This window comes from Clavelina lepadiformis, chromosome 5 (genome assembly GCF_947623445.1).
Source record: "Clavelina lepadiformis chromosome 5, kaClaLepa1.1, whole genome shotgun sequence".
NCBI classification, from domain to species: domain Eukaryota; kingdom Metazoa; phylum Chordata; class Ascidiacea; order Aplousobranchia; family Clavelinidae; genus Clavelina; species Clavelina lepadiformis.
Window position 1 is genome coordinate 13,803,880 of NC_135244.1, and position 21,369 is coordinate 13,825,248.

At 36.3% G+C, this 21,369-nt stretch overlaps 2 protein-coding genes across 6 annotated transcripts; one reads left to right on the forward strand and one right to left on the reverse strand.

Annotated features, from left to right (window-relative positions):
* Positions 1-695: 695 nt before the first annotated feature.
* On the forward strand, positions 696-6,434 carry LOC143461126 (uncharacterized). 2 transcript variants are annotated; one of them, XM_076958918.1, is made up of 12 exons: positions 696-1,059; positions 1,270-1,419; positions 1,656-1,816; positions 1,912-2,091; positions 2,222-2,331; positions 2,492-2,907; positions 3,004-3,078; positions 3,967-4,166; positions 4,244-4,349; positions 4,496-4,732; positions 4,856-5,034; positions 5,114-6,434. In XM_076958918.1, exons 1-12 carry the CDS (start codon positions 922-924, stop codon positions 5,787-5,789), a joined length of 2,628 nt encoding a protein of 875 aa, XP_076815033.1. In that variant the 5' UTR covers positions 696-921; the 3' UTR covers positions 5,790-6,434. The 2 variants fall into 2 exon arrangements, with proteins under 2 accessions (XP_076815033.1, XP_076815032.1); XM_076958917.1 differs by having other exon boundaries at positions 697-1,059; positions 1,900-2,091.
* Positions 6,435-6,814: 380 nt separating this feature from the next.
* LOC143460149 (acyl-coenzyme A thioesterase 11-like) lies at positions 6,815-18,663 on the reverse strand. Of its 4 annotated transcripts, none has more exons than XM_076957552.1 (15): positions 18,621-18,663; positions 14,013-14,105; positions 13,618-13,705; positions 11,990-12,120; positions 11,808-11,912; positions 11,327-11,401; positions 11,094-11,221; positions 10,915-11,022; positions 10,687-10,806; positions 10,422-10,560; positions 9,879-10,082; positions 9,048-9,187; positions 8,763-8,897; positions 8,558-8,684; positions 6,815-8,181 (listed from the first exon to the last, which is right to left on the reverse strand). In XM_076957552.1, the coding sequence occupies exons 2-15, from the start codon at positions 14,019-14,021 to the stop codon at positions 8,044-8,046; spliced, it is 1,647 nt and encodes a 548-aa protein (XP_076813667.1). In that variant the 5' UTR covers positions 14,022-14,105; positions 18,621-18,663; the 3' UTR covers positions 6,815-8,043. The 4 variants fall into 4 exon arrangements, with proteins under 4 accessions (XP_076813667.1, XP_076813664.1, XP_076813663.1 ...); XM_076957549.1 differs by lacking the exon at positions 18,621-18,663 and adding an exon at positions 17,296-17,449 and having other exon boundaries at positions 8,558-8,688; positions 8,767-8,897; XM_076957548.1 differs by lacking the exon at positions 18,621-18,663 and adding an exon at positions 17,296-17,449.
* Between the last annotated feature and the right edge of the window lie 2,706 nt (positions 18,664-21,369).

Genomic DNA, 21,369 nt, shown 5'->3' on the forward strand with positions numbered 1-21,369 from the left:
GTGCTCGCGGGCCAACTTTGGCCCGCGGGCCTGCAGTTGGACCACGCTGATCTATATCATCGAAATTCTTCTATGTTTTCGTTGTAAATAATTCATTCGTTGCTTGATCAGGAGAAACAACGAGAGAATGGCAAAAGATAATAACATTCGACCTTCCCCTCCCCTCCGTTTTCTCCAACAACAACATTCATTTAATTAAATACGTGCTTTTATCTTAGAAAACACTTCGTGTATATATAGTTATGAAACATTGCTAGCATTCTTGACTGTATATATGCGGGTATTTCTATAGCGTGGTTTAAATATTAGAACAAAAAATGTTGACCATATCACAAACGAATCCACTGTATTGCCACAATAAGAATACGATTCTGCAATACGAGAAAACTTTACGCCCATTACGTCAGAATGACAATGCCCGCAGATAGATACATAACATTTCAATCGGTAAGGAGACAATAGGAAAAGTTAAAACCTCGAAACAAAGCATTTTGCTTCGAACAATAAACGCCAGTGACTGTTCCTCCATACTGCGAAAGAATACAGATAATTGACACAGCAGTGATACCCTACCCCTATACATGATGTTTGTGCGATTCACTGAAGTGTACATTTACATATCGAGTTCCAGGTTCTGTAAAACACAACTTGATTCTATTTCTTTCAGTCGCCTATACTTTACTGGTGTGTAGTAATACCAATATAACAAAATGGTAAAATACCGTGTTTTGAAGATTTTGATTAGTAATTTCCTTCAGGGCAACTTATAGTGTTTAATGAAGAGAATGAAAAAATGATTAAACAGCTACAGTATAACCTAAATCAATAGCTTATTGGATTTTCGTTAAGATTTTAGAAACTTCACTCCAGCTTATATTGAAAGAATTTATATGATAGATGAGTAGACACCAGGTATAAGTCATGGTTCGCCTTTCAAAGCAAAAACAGGAAAAATTGGAAAACATCATGAACCTAGTGGAGCAGCTCGGAGTAGACAGGGTGCTTTCTCGCCTTCGACAAACGAAGATGATGAGCAAGGAAGTTCTAGATGATATGAAGGTTTGGCAACCTTCATATCATAAAATACCCTTTCGTACATAGTCATCATTATCTCCATACAATATAAGAGCCGAATTTATGGGTTTTGTGTGTTACTTTACAATTTTATGTTGATTTAACGGAATTATAACGGGACGGATATAGAAAAACACTTGCTGGTTGTTTACCCAAAGCGTGTTACTGATGTTTACATTTTTCCACAATCTACAGGAATGGGAAACAGATTACGAAAAGCGAGTAGCACTTTTGGGTTTTCTCGTTTCCCCAGAAGGAAAACGGGCGTTCGGAGCCCTCTATGAACTTGCCAAGGTTCACGAAGAACAAATCAAAATGCAAGAAGAACAGGAAAAATTAAGACAGGTAACACTTATTCCAAAAATGTATATTTACCACTGTGATTTGCTTGTTTGCTTTTTATTATCAACTTTGTATTTGAATCAAAGGGACATCTATATACTGTATCTATATACTGTGGTTACAAAACGTTGAATTTTGTACTCTAAAAAGTTTGTACTAAAGTTTGTACTTTGTACTAAAAAGTTTGACTCTACGCAGCATCTACCAGATGTCCAGAAATATTAATTTATTTTTGGTAGGAGCAATTGGCTCAACAACAACCAGTAGAAACAAAACGAAGCACTAATCAACAGCGTGCAAGTGCCGCGGGTTCTAGTATGAAAAATAAATTACGCGCCCAGATGAACAAGAAGCGTGCTCAGCAACCTCCCGCACCGCAGCATCACAGCAGCACGTCGAGGTACTGATTCTAATTTCCTCCATAAAATCTTAATAATTTGAGTCGCGGAAAGCTTGTAAGTACAATTCACTTTTTTAATTAAGTGGTAAAAACAGAAGATCGTCTTTATCCACCGCCAAGAGTGAAGATAAAGATGATCCTTTGTTGGCGGAGGCAGCACGGACTTTAGAGGAGGCGGAACGTCAAGTAAAAGAGAAGAAAAGAATCAACGCTTTTAGACATCAACTTGCTGCAAGGGAAGGAATTGAATCTGGAGGAAATCTCTCAGGCCGCAGGTATTTTTACAACTCAGCAATAAAGACTAAAGCGAATTAGGTATCTATCGACTTTAAGCAAAACGCAACACACAAATACTCTAACCTCGAGGAATTCATAAAATTGAAATTCTTTTAATTTGATTTCCAGTGCACGATCTAGTGGAAGCCCTAGAACCACGCCTTCGCCAGCAGGAAAACCTGAAACAGCTACATCTTCAAAAACTGAATCATCAAACAGAAAAGCACCAAAAAGCACAGGTAAGGCACATTTTTGTTCTGTTTGTAAGCATAACGTGAACTAACAATGATATAGTGTTACATTAAATTTATGATGCCTTTTGTAAACAATCAATCTGGCTATCATCGTGTATAAGCCTAACCACCTCGCAGTAGCCGTGAAACCTATTACTTTTTCTAGAAACTATAACCGAAAAACCAACGTCAGTATCTGATGAAACTGCAGACAAGGAAACAAACAAATTGGTGATGAAACAAAACCCATCGAAAGGGGAAGCAGCCCCTGTCCCAAAAGCCTTAAACGACTTTACCCGTCATAAAGAAGGGGCCAACAAACGGAGCAGTTTTCTCAGAGAAGATTCACTTGATATCGATGATGGAGACTGTAAAGGAAAGGAAGAACTTGTAATAGAGGCACCAGAAAAAGGTCTTCCACAAAATGTGGACAGTGCAGACAACGTTGTCGACAGCAGCGAGATTGATCCTTTTAGCCCTCGTATTCCAGATATCCCTGAAATACCGTTATCACAATCTTTGAAGAAGCAAGATTCGACTAATATTCAAACAGAATTCAATCCGAGTTCCCCCGTGTCTACGGTATTTAAAACTACTAAAATTTTCAATTTTGTGTAAAATAGATTAAATTTATCCTAAAATATCCATCGCGAAACAACTTTGAGAATTTCAATTCAGAAAAGTTTGGAAATGTCAAGTTCACCTGATTTGCATAAAGTTCAGAGCTCATCCGTTGAGAGTGTGCTGCTTCAAGTAAGTAACAATTAAGAAAATATAAAGTTACAGCAAATTTTAAATGAAATTTATGAATTTATTTTAAAGTAAATCTGTACATGTACTTTTATGTGGTAAAAAAACTAACTAAGCTGTCTTGTGCATGGATGATATATCACTGTTCTGCCCGTACATCCGGAATAGCAACTAACCGGCGTGGTGTTGGTTATGCTGTTACGTTTGCTCAGGTTCTTAAAACCCTGTCGGATCAATCAATCAGTCGCCTCATTCAAATAGAATAAGCTAGTGTATAAAATGAAAAACTGCTCCGCAGAACACCACATGTAAGAATGAATCAATCTGTTGCCACGCTTGATCGGATTTCGGGCGAATCTCCGGAGAATCAAGCATTCATACAAGCGCTAAGCGCCACAATACCGCGTTCCTATTTGCTTATTTATTATCTGTAAATAACTTCATCTACGAATAAGTATATGAATAAGTAACGAATTGTAGCAAGCTGTTGGCTTCATGTGAGAATAAAAGAGCATCGTGAGCAGCAACAAAGCGGGTACCAAAATTCACGTGTTGAATAAGTAACTAAGGAATCGGTAACAGGTTTCATGATCGTTAAACATCATACTATTTCAATAGAACTAGTCCTGAGTGACACTAAGAATGTGCCAAATACGACCTCATATTACTAAGCAAATATGTAACTAACTTTTTATACGCCAAAATAGGAGTTAGCGAACCCCACCTGTAAGGTATAGTGTAGTACCCCAGTATAGTGTCGCTGTGTCCGCTGTGATACTATATTCTAACCACTAGTCTATAACATGTACTGTATTATGGTGCAGTTACGTTATAGACAATAATAGCAAGTACAACTTGCAATTAGATCTGATACCATATATTTTTTAACAGCTTTATCTAAGCGAAATTGATGCCAGATCATTGAAGCAAAGTTCCATCGACGAAGTGATCAGCGAGTGGAGAATTCTTCGAAAAGAGAAGGAAGAACAAAGGCAAGATTGCAATGGCAAAGATTCCATAATTCTTCAGTTAAAAGAGGAAACAAAAGCTATTTCCGAAGAAAGGGAACTGATGCAAAAAGAAAAAGACAAGTGAACTGAGTGAACTGTGTGTTTGTTTGTTTGACAAACAAACAGACTTCCATAAATTAATTTTTCGGTCTCCTCAGGTTCGTCTTCAAGGAATTTGAATTGCAACAGAAGCTGCAAGATTTAACTCAAAAGCATCGAAATCTTCGAGAAGATCACGAAGCACTAAAGCAGGGCAATCATCAGGTTAGCCTTTTTTCTCTTCTTTGTTTTTTTTTTCTTAGTAAACTAATGTCCAAAAAAATGTTCAACAACTTTGTGTTCCTAACCATGAATATGACCCAATACCCAAGAAAGGTTTAACAACATTATCTATGAAATATATGTTACAGATTCAGCTAAATAACAAGAAAAACAACAAACTTCACCAAGAAATGAAGAAAAAAATCGCCAAACTTGAGTCAAAAATAAAATCAATGGACAAGGTTACTATCCGCAGAGGCACTCAGACCGATGATCACATGGACAAGGACGTGCACGTAGCGCTAAGAATTGCGGAAGAATCATTGTCTGTTACACAATCAGAACTCAGCACATCTTCAGCTAAACTGAAGACAGCTCAACAGGAGGTATTTCGGCATAATCAAAGCTGTATGCAATGCTGTTCATGAGCGCATCACTTCTCCTGGATCCATTATGGGTCATAAATGCCAAACCTCTTTCACTGATTTAGCCTAGTTGAATTATTAAAGGTCGAGGAATTGAAGAAACAAGTGAATATAAAGGGTCGAGAAATCAACAAACGAGAACGAAAGAGCAAAAAGGATGAAGATCAGATGAGGATTGTATCCCGTGAACGTGATGCCATGGAAGTTAAACTGAAAAAAATCACTGAACAAATGGAATATTATAAAGGATTAATAGATCCAAAGTGAGATCTCTTAACCAAGAATCCGGGTGTGTAACCAATTGTAATTTTAACTTCTTTGAAACAAATTATATGGTTACAGGGGCAAGGGGTCTTCGAAAAGACATTCTCAAGAAAAGAAAGAAATAAAAGTTCAGAGATGTGCCAGCGGAAGACACGTTCTCGTAAAATCAGTGGCGACATCTGGTGGAGGTAGTCATCACCATGATAAAGATGTGGGAACAGATCTAGACGAAAGCGGACGTTCCCAGTCACGTGCCAGCAGGTCAAGTACTGTGAAACAAACCAAAGCACGACAGCAGCCCACTGATAAATCAACAGCTTCGTTGGGAAAGAAAACCGTTACTTTCAGTACCGGCAAGCCTAATGGCAACAGTGGAAGTGGGGCAGGTACAGACATGAAGAATGATAAATCTGCCAGTGAAGGTACCAAATCAGACTCTTCCTCCAAATCCCAGGGTGCAACTAATACAAAATCCTCCACGAGCAATTCTTCATCCACAAACACAAAAATTGCTTCAATTAAGTTAAGCTCTTCTCAATCTACTTCTACAAAAATTAATGGTAGTGTCACAAATGACTCAAAAGAGCAATCAAGTGTCAGTAAACAATCCAGTAATGACGGTAATTGTAACAAAACTTCTGGTGATCAGACTCAGAGTTCCTCAAGCAAAGCTGGTAAAAAGTCGTCATCAGATTCGAAAACTCGTAAATCTGTTGAAAAGGAAGTGAATGCTTTCTCCCAAGGGACAAAGTAGTAAGGCTAAATTTGTGGAAGTTAATTAGGAATTTCTTTAACTTTTTGCGCCATATTTTGTGACTCTTTTATTTGTGGTAAACAGTTATACAATTTCATCACAAAAATATCCATAAATACGTTTAATGACTCAGCGTCAAAAAGCTGTTTGTTGACCGCTGCTCTTTTAGTTCTGGAGAGTCTACCATCATAAACATACTGCAACAGAATTCAAAGCAGTTGTAATTAACAAATACAGACCCGAATGACGGCGACTTTATAACGGTCAATTAAGGATGTAGGCCTATAGGCCTACTTCTAAAAAAGTACAGTTAAATCAAGAAAGCTGGTTACGAAAGTTAGCTTTTACTGTATGGCGTGGTGTGGGCGCTATAAATTATTTATTGGAATCAGCTAAGACCCAAGGCTTATAGGCCTAGTTCTTCTATTGACTCCGATTGTTGTTGCAAGCGCCTATAGTTTTCCTCGCCACAAGCAAAGTAGTGGTGTCATTGTCTACTTTCTTCGTGCATTCCAGAAATGACCACAATTTACCCAAATCACAATTTACGACTTAAAATATCAAGTAGTATCGTAAGAAACCGTGACATATTTGTACGCAAAAACTTTAATTTTAATCGTGTATAATGTTTTAGTACCTCTAATAGAATGTCATGAAGTGTAATTTTTGCCAGTCTGAGCCGATAGGTCGCCTTATCAGCGCGGCGCGAGTCAGTGAATGAAACTTTCTTGCCAAATGACTTCAAGTGTCGGTGTACGTGAGCGGCCTGACAAAGATTACCCCAACATATTTGGGTAAAGGACAAAAGCGCTCTATTAACGGAAACCTTTAGCTCAAGATGTGCTTCTTCGTTGTTAAGGTAGAAGGCTGTCGATACCTTTCTATTTTTTCAAAATTTCGATGTTCTTTTCTGAATCTGATGTATCTTCTATAACTCTGATATGATCTAAATCCTTGAAGGGAGTGTCTACCCCAGTCTCACAGGCGGCTAAAATGCTACAGGCGCGATTAACCAAAATTCAACAGCACTTGAGTCGGTACATAGAATCCGCGAAAACGCGCATACCGAAAATACGTCACATGATTACAACAGAAATTGCTACAATAAAAACTTCCAAGCGGTGACACTGTACGTCACAGTCCTATCCAGACTAAAAACCTCCTACACTGCTTTTCATATCCGTCCCAAGCATATGATGGCCAGGTCTTCAGCGTAGTCGTATTCGGTATAGGTCATGGATGTAGATGTTGAAGAGGAGGGACACCACGGCTAATCTTTGCTCAGCGCCGTTTTTGAAGCGTCGTAGCCTGCCATGCTGGTCATGATCGGTGGTGAGGGTAAAGTTCTAGTTTTAGAAAAGCTCTCATATGGAGAAAGATTGCTTCATGAAAGCGGCATAACCGTTATTATAGATTTGTTACGTTTAATGCTTTGTCTTAATGTAAACAATATTTGTGAAAAAGGCAACATTGATCTTCGATTTCGGGTAATTACCATACCTCTGCTATAAAATCATCAATAGAATCGTTGTTCGTAAGAGGAAATCAATTTGCAGTGTGTATAAATTGCAGAGAAGAGAAATCAAACAATAAAGTTAAAATACGCTGGTAGAGAAATATCGTTGAGCTGTTATTGATAAAAACTTAACATGGCAATGGATATCACGTATTATGAACATTGCATAAGTGAAATATTTGAAGTGGATTGTGTTCGCGACGCTTAAGTTCAAAAGTAATGAGATATAATAAAAAACAATCAACAAATACAATTTTGCCAGAACTAACCTTAACACAAAGAACTTCCAGGATTGCAGAGTACCAAAATTAAATTAGTTTAAGGAAATAAATTAAGCAAAACCAATCGGTAGTAATTTAAAATTTACTATTTTGTGTGTTTTGATACTAAGTGAAGTATATGTAAAAGTTACGTCTATAATGCAGAACGTTTCCAAAGAATACAAACAATTTAAAAAAAATTGATCCAAATGGAAGTGGAAGGAAAAGTATAAATACTAAAATGCATTTTAAAACGACATAAAGCAAGAGCAATAGATGTGAAATAGACAGATTAGAATTTCGTGCCTACATAAAAATGTCTAACCGTACAAAAAGATAAACATGGTACAAATATATGAACCAATATACATGTACAGAAAATTATATTAAATATACAGATTAAAAATTAATTATACAAAAAATACTAATCACAACACTGTAATAGGCGTTTCAACGCGGATATATTGTCTTGCAAACATCACTTTAATTCTGCTGATCTTTTGTTAAAATAATTTTGCATGCACCCCAACACATGAGAATAGAGGCCACTCAACCCGGCCACGTCACAAGTGACGTAACTAACCAATTTGGGATTGGTTTCGTTGTAGTAAACAACCTATAATAACAAATCTAATTAAATAATATCTATATCGACTTGGTTTCATTTATTGGGGTATTCGCAGAAAACAGGCAAATAATAACTGGGTGTCACCAAAATATTCAGGTTCACTTGAATCACCGCAAGAATCGTTTGGGATAACATCGGTGGCAATCTCGATTGCTAATTTACGAAGACTTTGCCTTTCTGCGGCCCATTAAGTTTAAGCGATCTGAGCTAACATGAGTATTTTGGTAGCACATGTTTTAAAAGCATTAGGGAGAAAATGAATTTCAACTGAAAGCCGATAAAGCGCGGCTTCAAGCCAAGATTTCAAGATTAGATAAAGATTAAGACAAAGACTAAGATTAAGACTAAGATTTCAAGCTCTTACCTCTGTGCATATTCCATCTTCCTGAAGAATCATGAATCCCGCGCACGCAACCTCAGTCCGAGAGCATAAATCTGTCGGCGGAATTTGATCAAGCGTGACGGAACGGATGGCAACACGATACGGTTCACTGCGTAAAAACGTAAATTAAGGTTACTTCGGGACGACCATTCAGGTCACAGGACATGATACAAGACAATTAATTTACTTATCTGAGGAAGGCCGCCTGTCGGAAACGAGAAGAACAAAATCATTAGGAAGAGCAGATGCTTCAGCTTTGGAATGCATGACACTGTGATATAATGAATCCTCATCACTAACTTTCTTGACGAGCCTGCAGGAGCTGCAAAAAGACATAAATACTTTATTACTTGTAATAACTTCTTTTCTACAATTAATGAACATGGGTATCTAAGTTTGGCAATAAAGAGTAAAATTTACAAACTTTACTTCAAATTTAAACATTAAAAATTTTTCAAAATCATAAAATTACATCATAATAGGGTCCCATTTCGCGCGTTTTCGCGGATCTTTCAAAATTTCAAAAATCTTCTCGGCTTTGTATTTTTCTGCCATTTTTAAAGTAGCTTTAAACGACAGCACATCATCCTCTTCACGAATGCAGAGCAGCATCTGAAGAGGAATTAAATTAATTTCGTGGATGCAAAGCAGGAACATTCACATGCGTGACGCAATGATTTGGAATGTATTCAAGGCACAGCGGTAAATTCAACTGCAAAAAAGACCGTAAAGCAAAGTATATGCTCTAGGTTGAATGATCTCACACGATTTATAAACAGAGGGAAGCTTTTAAATAGATTCAGCAATGTTACAGACTACTTACTATGGGGTGGTCCAAGTATCCTAAAGGTGAATATTTCAATCGGAAATATTACGACAGGTCAATATAGGCCTACAGGGCGCGGTGTCATACGTACAGTCGGTTTACACTTAAATTGACGATACGATAGCGCTCACAGTTATCAATGATTCATTTCACGCCTATACAGTCTAATGAGTGGTTGTCTTGTCTTACACTTCCAGTGATAAATCATAACACGTCATGTATACTTGTCATGCAAACCAAGGCAATTAAGGAAATAATTTCCATACGTTGCTACGTTATCGATGATATCAACATAGAGGTACTGCGAGAAAGCTCTATATATGTCTCCGTCTTTGCCACCTCTTTACCAGATAAGTACCAAGTAAATTATTACCGTTCCAAACAATTAATGTATGAAAACATATAACCAAGGTTTTCAACTTTACAAAGTAACGTCTTTTAATTACACGATCAATATTAACAAGATGACCAACTCACAGTGTCTGTAGTGGACACAGTCTGCCAATCGTTAAATGCGGCGAGGCGTTGCAAATACTGAATATTGCCGTAGCAAAGAAATACAGCGTTGACATCGTTCCAAGTGACCGATAACCGATCCTGACGTCGTTTTGATAAGATGTAGCGTCGATCGAGACGCATCTTCCTCCTGGCTGCAGCTTCTCTCTGTCTCCGTTCTCCATCCTGAAGAAACACGATCAGGTAATCTCAATTTTGTATACTGCATTTTAGAATTTAAATGAAGACTTACGTATTCGCTGTTTATAGTATTGGACGTCGGACGACATCGGACCACAAACAATACTTAGGAGACTAAAATTCACGGTGATTGTAAGGTATAAGCTGCTATTAATTCCGTAAGTTTTTATAAAAGTAACATGATAATTTTGTTGTGTACGGTTGCAAGTAAATGCCAAAGTTTTTCGTGTTTGTAAAAACAATTAAGCAATCAGTGACGGTTGTCCAACACACAAACTTCAAAGTGGATAGCCAGAACACGTCTAATATTGAAAAAATACCAACCATGGCTTCTGGAATATATTCTGGCACATGAGCGTCACTGGGTATGTCGTAAGTAAAAAATGCACTGTTGATATGGCGAGATGAACCAATGAACCCATTTTCATATCGATAAGCCTCAACCCGCACACCAACCTCCAAACTATTAATAGTAGCAATTAAACCTTTACGACCCTACTTTGAACAGCTCATAACAAATCATTAATCACAGTCATAAATGCTCTGCCTAAACTATTATGGCCAGAAATCCATAGGTGTGCCAGTGTACCTATCACGAAAGACATTGTTGACAATGGAATTCAACACCACTCGATCTCCAACTGTACTTGGACCCCGGAAATATACCATGTCAACCGAACGTAAAGATGCAACACCAAGGAGCAATCGCCTAGAAAGTGTAAAACAACAGCCAAAAAATGAAGTAAAACTAACCACATGGCCCAGATCACAAAATATTAGTGCACAATCTTGGAAAAGAAATAACAAAAACATTTACCCTGCAGAAATGGAGGCGACGTTTTCCATCCAAGCCATGATTTGTCCTCCAAATGTGTTACCATGGTGATTTGCATGAGATGGAAGAACAAGCTCAACACTTTGCACTCTGTTGAAAGAAATTCGATTTCAGCTTCCAAGAGAGAACTGAAACCAGAAGATTAGCTTTCTATCACTAACCTAGTTGCTTCACCGTCCACAATCTCCTGAAAAAAATCGTCTTGGGTCTTTTCAGAAGGAGAGAGAAGTGAATTTAACTTGTAATTGCTGAGCAAGGATTTTAATGTTTTGGAATAGCTGATGCGAACCTACAATAAGTTGGCAATCATGAATTATCAACAATAACACAACTGAGTGGACTGAATACTACACCATTATAAAACCTATATTTCAATCGTTATAACATATCTTACCTTTCTTCTTTCACTTGCGAGTGAGTAGCAAAGATTTTGTTCACTCGAGCTGCATAGAAGCTGTGGAAGTCGGATCTGCCAACAATCATTTTATCACATGGACAAGTTTGTGACATGATGGTTTAAACTTTTAAATGCTCACACAAACATAACTGAGCTGCTTCAAGCTTCCAAAGACTCATAAAATAATAACTGAGAAATGAAAGTTTTTGTGGAAAGTGGTTGGATGTGTAAAGCTGTAGAAATTGCACTAATGACTAAATGCGTAATTACATAACCAGCCAGTTGAGCCAGTACAGACTGGTTGGGAAATATAAACAAAGCTACAATGACATAATCATCAAAAAGAGACAAATATTTCACTGCAACAAGATGCATCATTACATGGAATAAATAGATTGCCAGCATGACTTCAAAAAATGTGGATAGTTTGTCAAGAAAATATTGGTCAACATAAAACACACAAGACTACCTCACTCACCTTCTTACCGCTTGTATCAAGTGCAACAAAGGTCATAAATGCATCACAGACTGTCTTCTGCCCTGTGGCTTTGTCAAGATCTCCACATATCACTTTGACGCCAACCTAGAATTAATTTTAATAGCAGAATCTTGAAAATGCTTTTAGTCTAAGAATTTGTCACATTAATAGGTCATACCCACCTCCATGCTGGTATTGAATGTTCGGTTCACGAGTGCTTTTAATGTTATAACCTGACCAATATTGACTTCGCATTCAAAATGCAAATCATCTACGGATACGGTGACACAAGGGCGACCGGCCAGCCTTTCCGCTTAATAAAAACAATAGTTATCATGTGACATGACAAAGATTTGTTTCATCTATGAAGTAGATAAAATAAAACTAATGCCATATAGCGGAGGTTCTTAATCAGTTTAAAGATGACCAAATTACTAATCATTTTAGATGCTTGTGAGTGGTGACCCAATATTTTATCATGACATATTAGTAAATAATGAACCATGTATAGTATACAAGTCAGTGGTTCTCAACCTTTTATGGTTCGTGTCCCCCTTACAGTGACCCACAAAATCTGTGGCCTCATCAATAAAAAATGTAGATTGTTGATGGCAAAGCACTTTTTACTTCACTACTGCATGTGCAGTAACCTTCGCGCCACTAATTTTGCACAGTAACCACAAAAACGTGAGAAAGTTATGTCCCGCATGGCCTTGTCTTCCCCTACTACTACACCATAGCTCACTATTGAGGCATCTGCTCGTGGCCCCTAGAGAACGCCTCCATGGTCCCTGGTTGAGAAACCCTGGTATAAGTAATCACATTTCTCCAAATATACAGAAAATAAAGTGGTAGTCTTCTAGCCCTAAAAAGCTATAAACCATATAACATGATTCTAAAATGTATTGCAAATGAAACATCAAACACTCACTAAGCATTCTAAAACAATAATCAACATTCTACCTATATTCATACCCACTACGTAAAGGTTATTGCTTTATCAAGATTGATTACTAGAGCAATTTATGGTCAATAAAGTCAATTATTTTTTTAAAAGTTCATATTCCTGTTTTCACGTCAATTTTATTTTGTTACGTTAATTAATGTTCCCGCATATTTAGTTACAGATTACTTTCCTACACTTTTCTGTTCTCATGGAAGTAAAGTTAAGGCAAGGTTTATATTGCAGCTGATTGGACAGAACAATATGCATTAATGTCCACTACAGAATATTTGCTATCGTGTATTTATTACACATTAATGCAGCGGTTCTCAAACTTTTTCTAGCGCGACCAAAATCTGAGTTTGGTGAACATCTCGCAACCTAAGCCTCAAACAGCCTATTTTAACACAAAAAATAATGATTGTAATAATATAATGGATGATTTTTGGCAATTGTTTCTACATCACATTTAAGGTGTAGAAATTTAAGTTATTTCTGGTTATTCTTTTATATTTTGTTGGATAAAGTCAAATTTGGTTAAAATAATGTCAATTTTTTAATTATATTGGTCAATAAAGAATTGCTTTTTTGATGACTAAAACATGTTTATCCGCAGCTACAGTACAAATCCAACTTTGGGTCGTCATCTGCAGGATGAGCATCCATGTCATATATTAAAATCATCAAGTTTTATTATTATACTGTGGTAACTCCCTTCCACTAACTAAGTACAGTACTAGCATTTTATGTTTATATATTGTATAATGAATAACTAATAATGCTGTGAGCGGCACTGGCATAATGATAAAATGACAAAACAAACATGTAACCCACAAAATAAAACCTGGCAGTGGTATGATGTCATACCTGATAAGCAAGCACATATATCTACCCATTTCAGCAATTGACCTCCATCTAAAACACTGCATTTGTTCACATGCTCCGAATGAATGACCTCAAAAGAAATTAACAGAAGTGTATTGAAAGCAGTAATGAATAAAAGTTTTAGTAATGAATTTTATAATAATTGTTAACTACACTAAATCAGTCAAGCAATACAAGACATTCCACACATAACTGCTACTGGTAACATACCAGGAAAAAGCATCTAAATTAAGTATTATAACTTATAAGCTTATTCTTGTATTTTAGACATGTAAAAGTTAATATAGTTGCGTTACTGATTTTATCCTCTCCACCAGGTTTTTAAAGATGTCAAAACAGATTAAAATTTTCCAGTTAACGGGATGTTGATCTATTACCTGATTCATTTGAATGAGAGTAGAAGAAGCGGTTATCGCATCACTTGGTTCACATGTGGTCTTACTATTGACAATGCTGCCTGAGGTTACGCCCTGTACAAATGGTAAAAAGTATAAAAATTTATATATATATATATATGTTTTTCTTTACCAAAGCATTATAATTATTCTGCTCTATGAAACTTTCATATAAATGTATATACCAGAGGTGGGCAAACTAAGGCCTGTGGGCATCATGTCAAATCTTTTGGAGCCGCTTGTTGAGTTTCAAGAATATTTTTAAGCACAAAGTGTTTTATTTAATCTTTGAATATTGTATAATTTTAATTTGCTTACTTTATTTTTTCAATGTGTATGGGACTTTGGGCAGTGCCAATTCATTAATTCTTTCATTGAAAGACAACAGGGAGCAAGCGGAAAAGAAATACTTCAAAGTATTTGTTCACACACCATGGCAGCAATCAACTTGAAAGTAATGTATTACCTCTTATGACATCTCCAATTGTTACACAGTGTGTACCTCTTTCCAATATTTGCAACAACTAAATTTAAAGTCAACGCAGAGGTTAAGAAAAAGGTTAAGGTATTAGTCTCATCAAGTTTGATTCATATATATCAGGGGTGGCCAAACTGCGGCTCTTCGAGCCTTTGATTGTGGCTCTTCGAGCCTTTGATTGTGGCTCTTTAATGAATTAGCATTGATGAATTAGACATGCATTTTTCCTGTCTAGACGAGTTGTTTGATCAGATTATGAAACAATACGTTGTATCACAGGTAGTAACAATGGGCTGATTGTTAGTAATAATCAAACTACACTCCGAAAAGCACATTATTGTACAGAAGTGTGCTAACTTGTACACTGTAGTTAAGTAAACTGTCAGATTGAAGCTGTACGTCAGGGATGACCTAGTTTTAAGTCTTGGTTACGGTTATATTAATAATTGCAAAAAGAGTTTAGCCAAGAAATGTCGTTGAGGAATAATTGCAAAAAGGGAAAGTATGAAGAGCAGAATAGAACTTTTGAAACAGAATGGGAAATAAAATTCTAAAATGAAATGAAATGGAACTGCAGGAAGATCTCGCTTTGAAAATGGTCCATAAATCTCTGAGTACAGTTGAGTTCTGGAAACAAGTCCCAGAAGCAAAATATCCGAACCTAAAGAAAACAGCTATCCGGCTGATTTCTATTTTCAGCACAACATACTGTTGTGGGTCATATTACTGATGTTTGTAATTTGTAAAGTCAAAATACCACTCAGTTTTGACAAATCAACACTTGAAGGAACTGCTCCGAACTGCTTTAACATCATATCAGCCTAATTTCAAACATCTTACAGCCCAGGTGGAGACTCATAGTATCACCATGCAGCACTAATATTAAACAATAGCTACACTTCGTTGTGAGTGAATAAATTCGTGTTTTTTATTGTGTTTGTCTTGTGGCTCTTTTAAAACTGGATTTTGTTATATGCGGCTCGAACATGAAGCAGGTCTGGCCACCCCTGATATATATAAATCATTATGTGTTGTAATAAACTGATGTTCCTTGCAAGTATGTGATTTAACAAGCGCTCACACAGAGTATGCAAACACAACAGCTAGTACAATCGAATGACCTCGTAAGGTAATCAGAATAACACGAAACGACAAAAAATTAAAGGGAATAGTAATTAAATTAAATAATAGTAATTAACGGCAATTAAAGTAAAGCATACTGTTTCCCTATTAGGTGGTGTGCCGGTTAGGAATGAAGGAAATAACAATTCTAATAAAATAACATGAATGAACTAACCGTTTCATTGGTCAACAATTTCATGACTAAAATAATAACTTCATTCGAACATTGTCACATGTGTACATATGAGCTGACAAAAGTCATAAGTTGCACAACTTAGAATAAGTGATGACTTCTCAATTTGTTAAAAGAATGTTGACCAAACTAGAACAAGACATTTAAATCATCAGGAATATACCTGAACCAACTCGCAGATATGTCCAGATTTTAAGGTACTAGTACCACTGACAAGACATCAATTCACATTTTTCTTGTATATGAACAAACACTGTTTTTACATAAGTTATGCATTGTAGTTTTGGGTGTGTAGATCAGTGATAGGCGAAATTGTTAAGCATAAGCAAGATGCTTTTTGTTGATAAAATATGATATCTATGTTCGTGTAGTAGCCATGTTCGTGTAAAAGCCTTTATCGCATTTGTGCAGTTATGTGCTATCGAGTAAAAGGTAGTGTCTGGTAAGCCTAGTAAGTTACAACAGGGATCCCTACCATATTATCAACAAAAAATGACAACTCAAAAAACAGTGTTTCTGATCCAGAACCTAAATTTTTCAGAATATATAAACTGAAAAAATTCCAAGTTGCATAACTTAAAGTTAGCGATAATTTCTCACTGTTCTCAGTCAAAGTTTCTAGCCTGCCTTGCGTACCATGGCCGGATATATACAAGAATATATAACTAAAAAAGTAATCTTTCAGATTCAGAACCCATGGAACTTTAATTTATCACAAAGTTAGAGCCAGTGGTAATAAATGCTTATGACTTGGCCCACCTGTGAGAATTCAATATACACTGTGTGTCAAAAATTCTACCCATCCCTGGTATATACAATAGAATACATCCATTTATATCAGTGGTGTCAAACTCGATCGCACCAGGGGCCAAAACTCAAAACTTATTTAACGCCGCGGGCCGTAAGGATAAAACTTGATTTAACGTTTCATGACACGAGTACATGAATTGGAACAGGCAGCAAAACAACACCAAATTTTTGATGTTTTTGACGATTTTTGACTGGGCTATTTTTGATTATTCTTCTCTTACATCATTATGTTTCATTCATCTCCTTGCAAAAGCATTAAAGAATTAACAAACAATACAAAAAAGCAGCCCAGATTACAAGCATTAGAACAAATCGATTTATTCTATTGTATAATGGGGCAAATGCTGTATTGTGCGATTTGTTATAATCTTGTTTCTTGCTTGAAAAAAGTAAGTTATACTGTACAATGAGCTCACGGGCCGAAAATAGTTCAATGTATAAAATAGCATTGCGGGCCACGTTTTATTGTAAAGCGGGCCGGGAGTTTGACACGTATGATTTATATGCATGTAGAATTGATACTATACTCCAAATATGGTAGCTCTTCATATGAAGTATAGTTTGTCAATGAATTCTTTTATTTTCATCTTCAACTTATATACTAAAGATATAATTAAATTAACAATATTCGGTAAATAAATCATAACTCAACACTAACTTACCAAAAGTAGTTTAATATAAAATTTGACAAAATTAAAAAGCTTTTTAAAAGCCTCCTTTAGGGATGCTAAAGTTAACATCCTTGCTATTTAGAAGCAGTTAAGCAACATGCTCTTAAAAACTCCATACAATCTGATGAAAACACACATAACAAAATAATAGACTTACATTGTAGCCTAATTAGAAAACTGCAGCTTATATAGCCATAAGCAATATGTTAAAATAAAACGGAGAAAATAACACATAATTATGTATTTGTATTAATTTTTTTAGATTTTTTCCTCATGTTGAGCCGCTGAAGAAAGATTTTGCATGAATCAAAAGAGGAGAGGACTCAAGAGAGGATTCAAAAGTTTATTTTTTTGCTAGTTCCAAAAGCCATGTGCACAATTGTTTTCTTTTCTTTTCCTATTGCCTGAATTTGGAACTGTTGAAACATACCTTGCTCTAGCTAGCGCAGGGTTTCCAAACTGGGGTACAAGACTTAGTGTGGTACATCTGGACTTTAAAAGAAGTGTGATACATTACATCTGAAAGATATTTTTATCTAACCTTTTAATTTGCACATATTCTCATAGTCCTCAATATTTTTCCGGGTTTGGGACTAGTATACAAGTGCACAACCACAGCATGCCTTTGTAACTTACTAGATCCCAGCTACTAAAATTGTGACGTCATCTAGTTGTGCACTTGTATACTAGACCCAAATATTCGAACTGCGCTATTCTACTTTTACATGATGTATTGTACAAGTGCTAATTTTCTCTGTCTGGTGATGTAGCGAATGAGGTCTGCCGCTTGCTACATGCACCCAAAAAGATGTATCCCTTACTGGAAAGTATACGGCAGTTTTCGATAAGAAATTGTGCAAAGACGCAAACTTTGGCGTGAATGCGTTCACTGAAGCCTTAGTTCTTAGTTTATTTATTATAAATTGGCGTTCAAACAACAAGATTTTTGGGGTAGGCTAGGGCTAGGCCTATTACAACGGGGTTGAAAATCAGAATACTGGTCGTATTTTTAGGATCAAGCGCTCTAACAACGTAATGCGGCTATGCCAATGAGCAATAACCTTCTGTTATCTTGTCTATACATATAGTAGTCAGTAGATAGCCACACATATCTGCACTTAATTGCACACATAAACAGCTTAGCTTAAATGGGCAGATAGCTTAAGTAAATAAGAAAATAATTTAAGTTCAATTATTCAGTATGGGGGTCTCCCCTAGATCTTTACTTATTTTTTTGGAAGTTTTTTTTTTAATTTTTCCTTGCTTTAGCCACTAATCTCTATCAGTGTTTATAGAAATAAGTAGTTTTAGCTTACCAAACGCGTGCAGCATTCTTAAATTATTATGTTAAACTCCAATCTGTTGCTGATGTGTATATTTCGATTGGCTTGTAGCGTTCACCACCCTCTCCGCTAGATAGCGGCTGGATACCACATTCAATTGCCCAAAGAATTGTTGTTTTTCTCTTTATTCCCTGTTCGCATTTCGCATCTCCTGCAATTCGTCTTTACGACAAGGAGACACACAGATGCCCTTTTTTGAGACGTCTCTCCGATTCAAGTTATGACTGTGCTTCGGCACATGTTATTTGCCAATAAAATAATATCAAGTTAGCCGCAGTCGTAGATTAGGAGCAGCTTAAAAACAAACACATATATATATAGGGTAATGTCTTTCGTTGCGCTATAGGTTTTTAGTAGGCTATATATGTAAAACTTTAAAAAAAAATTGGGGATCAGAGTTCATGCCACGAACCAAGTTTAATGCTGCTGGTAGCCTATGGATAAGTTTGGGGCGCGCGGAATAACGATCATACATGTCCGCTGTAGAATTTGCTTCTTAAGCTTGTAGGCCTATGTCTTTCCCAGCAAGCGATCAAGAAAATATCAAGCAAATGCATCAACATGCTTGGTGATCAAAGACAAAGGTAAACAGTGTGTTGCGTTAAATCCGTAGTAAGGTACCTGTACCGAATAAGGCCCACCTAACACTTTTTTGAAAATAACTCAACAACCATAAATGAGAATAGACTGAAAAATCGTATTCTATTAGTGAGGGTATATGACTACAACATATTAAAACCACAATACCTGACAACCCCCCAAAAAATTTTTATAAAGAAATTAAAAATTCCAAAAAATGGGCCTTATTAGGAGCATAGGCTCCTAATAAGGCCCACCAATTTTGTGAGTATTTTGATTCAAAACATAGTAATAGACAACATATAACATTATTAGAAATTTCACATTTTAAGTTGTACAAACATTTAAAAAGATTCCACTAGGCGCATCAAAGTAACTGCAACAATTTGCCAACTGATGACTGGAACCACTCTTGAAGTCTGGACATCAATTAGCCAAGCATCTTGTATGGGCCTTATTAGGCGCATGTGGCATCCACGAAAAAAATGTCACATTTTTATCATCAGAAAAATTTCAGCAAAAAAAAGTGCATTATCCTTTTCAATACTAAGTTGGTTGTTACATGAAAACTTCAGCCGGCTGACAACAGTTCATTTAACCGGCCAAATTCTCACTTACTTTTTTTCTAAATTAACAAAACCACCTTAACTGCAAATATCAAATTTTTGTTGTGCTCTAGCGAATCGGTTGATCACGTGACAAGGATGAAATCTGGTAAACCATCATGAATTTATATTAGTTTTTATGTAGGGACAAAATCTTTCATTTATTTGCACGGGTTTGCGAAATATGAGCAATGGGCCTTATTAGGGACCGGGCCTTATTCGGTACAGGTACCTTATTCCTTAGCCAACTGTGTTCAACTTTGACATCCGATAGGAATAGGTATACATAATAGAAATTGCTATTGGAAAATCAATTATTTTAGTAAAACATGATATTATGCGGTTGCAACATCTTCATTTTGTATGATTGTTTTGTTACCCATGCTAATTCCATGATAAATTGGGGAGAAGTAAAATCACGGCACTTGCAAACCTTTGCAATGCAAATGATAGTAGACTTGTAGCGGCCTAAAAAGTATTAATATTTTGTCGCTGGTTGGCGCTCTTAAGCAACTTTGTAGTTTGTGTATAATTCGCAGTGGTTCTTAAACTGGGGGGCGTGTAACATTCATAAGGGGGGCGCGAGAGATAACAAACTGTCTATTACATGAGCTATGTCGAAACATACTTTCTTGACTTTCGCTAATCAGAGTATTTTAACTACTATAGGAAAGGTGTGGAGCCTACTTGGAAACTTACCGATGTACCATTGAATCCTAACTCTGGTCTTTTTCAAATAAAATTAATCCCATGGTAGAAATAATCAACGAAGCTCTGGAAACGTTCGGCGTTTTGGAGAGTAGGTTAACGAGTGCGTTTTTTGCAATCAGCGCACTGAAACTTTATTGCATTTATTTTATGTTACACGTTACTGGTAAGACTGATGGTAATATCCCAAGTGGGCTCACATAAGCTTCCTAGAGAAAGCTCAATAAAATTTTATTTCTTTTCTACTTGATTGAATAATACATGTTGAAGTATTTCTGTCATTGACGCTCTAAACATGACTATCACCCGCACAATTCTTAACAGTTGTTTAATGCAAATATTACCATAAGTATGCTACTGCATAAACGGTAAATGATTTAAGCAAAGGTGTGCTTGGGCCTTACTGTGGCGTTGTGTGCCTGTAGTGACAGTTATATAGCCTATACAAAACGAATATGTTATGGAGCAAACAAACATTTCACTGCAGTTCCTAAAAGTAGCATAGGCTATAAATCATCGAATGTTATACAGGCTCATAATCATATTTATTTAGAGTAGGATAATTAAAGGAGCATCATTACTTCTCCTGTCATAATCGTTTGGCGTAATTTTAATTTTCGTCGTTGTCTATTTTGTTAACCTCGGTTCTGCAACTACGGATACAGGATATATCGTAACTTCGGTAAAAAATAAAGCGTATTTTTGCCAATATTTACAGTATAAGTAATATGCTTGGGTCGCACAAACAAACATCTGTCCACCAATGTCTTCTGCTCTTGTACAAAGCGATAAAAAGCTACTGGCTTGTTAGAAATGAAACTTATCACTAA

Coding starts and splice junctions, on each gene's coding strand:
- LOC143461126 (XM_076958917.1), top strand. CDS start 922: ATGGTTCGCCTTTCAAAGCAAAAACAGGAAAAATTGGAAAACATCATG. Junction 1,817..1,899: donor CATCACAGCAGCACGTCGAG/GTACTGATTCTA, acceptor TTTTTAATTAAG/TGGTAAAAACAGAAGATCGT. Junction 5,035..5,113: donor AAAGGATTAATAGATCCAAA/GTGAGATCTCTT, acceptor ATATGGTTACAG/GGGCAAGGGGTCTTCGAAAA.
- LOC143460149 (XM_076957549.1), bottom strand. CDS start 17,373: ATGTTAACTTTAGCATCCCTAAAGGAGGCTTTTAAAAAGCTTTTTAAT. Junction 11,913..11,989: donor CATTCAATACCAGCATGGAG/GTGGGTATGACC, acceptor AATTAATTCTAG/GTTGGCGTCAAAGTGATATG. Junction 11,023..11,093: donor GTGGACGGTGAAGCAACTAG/GTTAGTGATAGA, acceptor TTCTTTCAACAG/AGTGCAAAGTGTTGAGCTTG.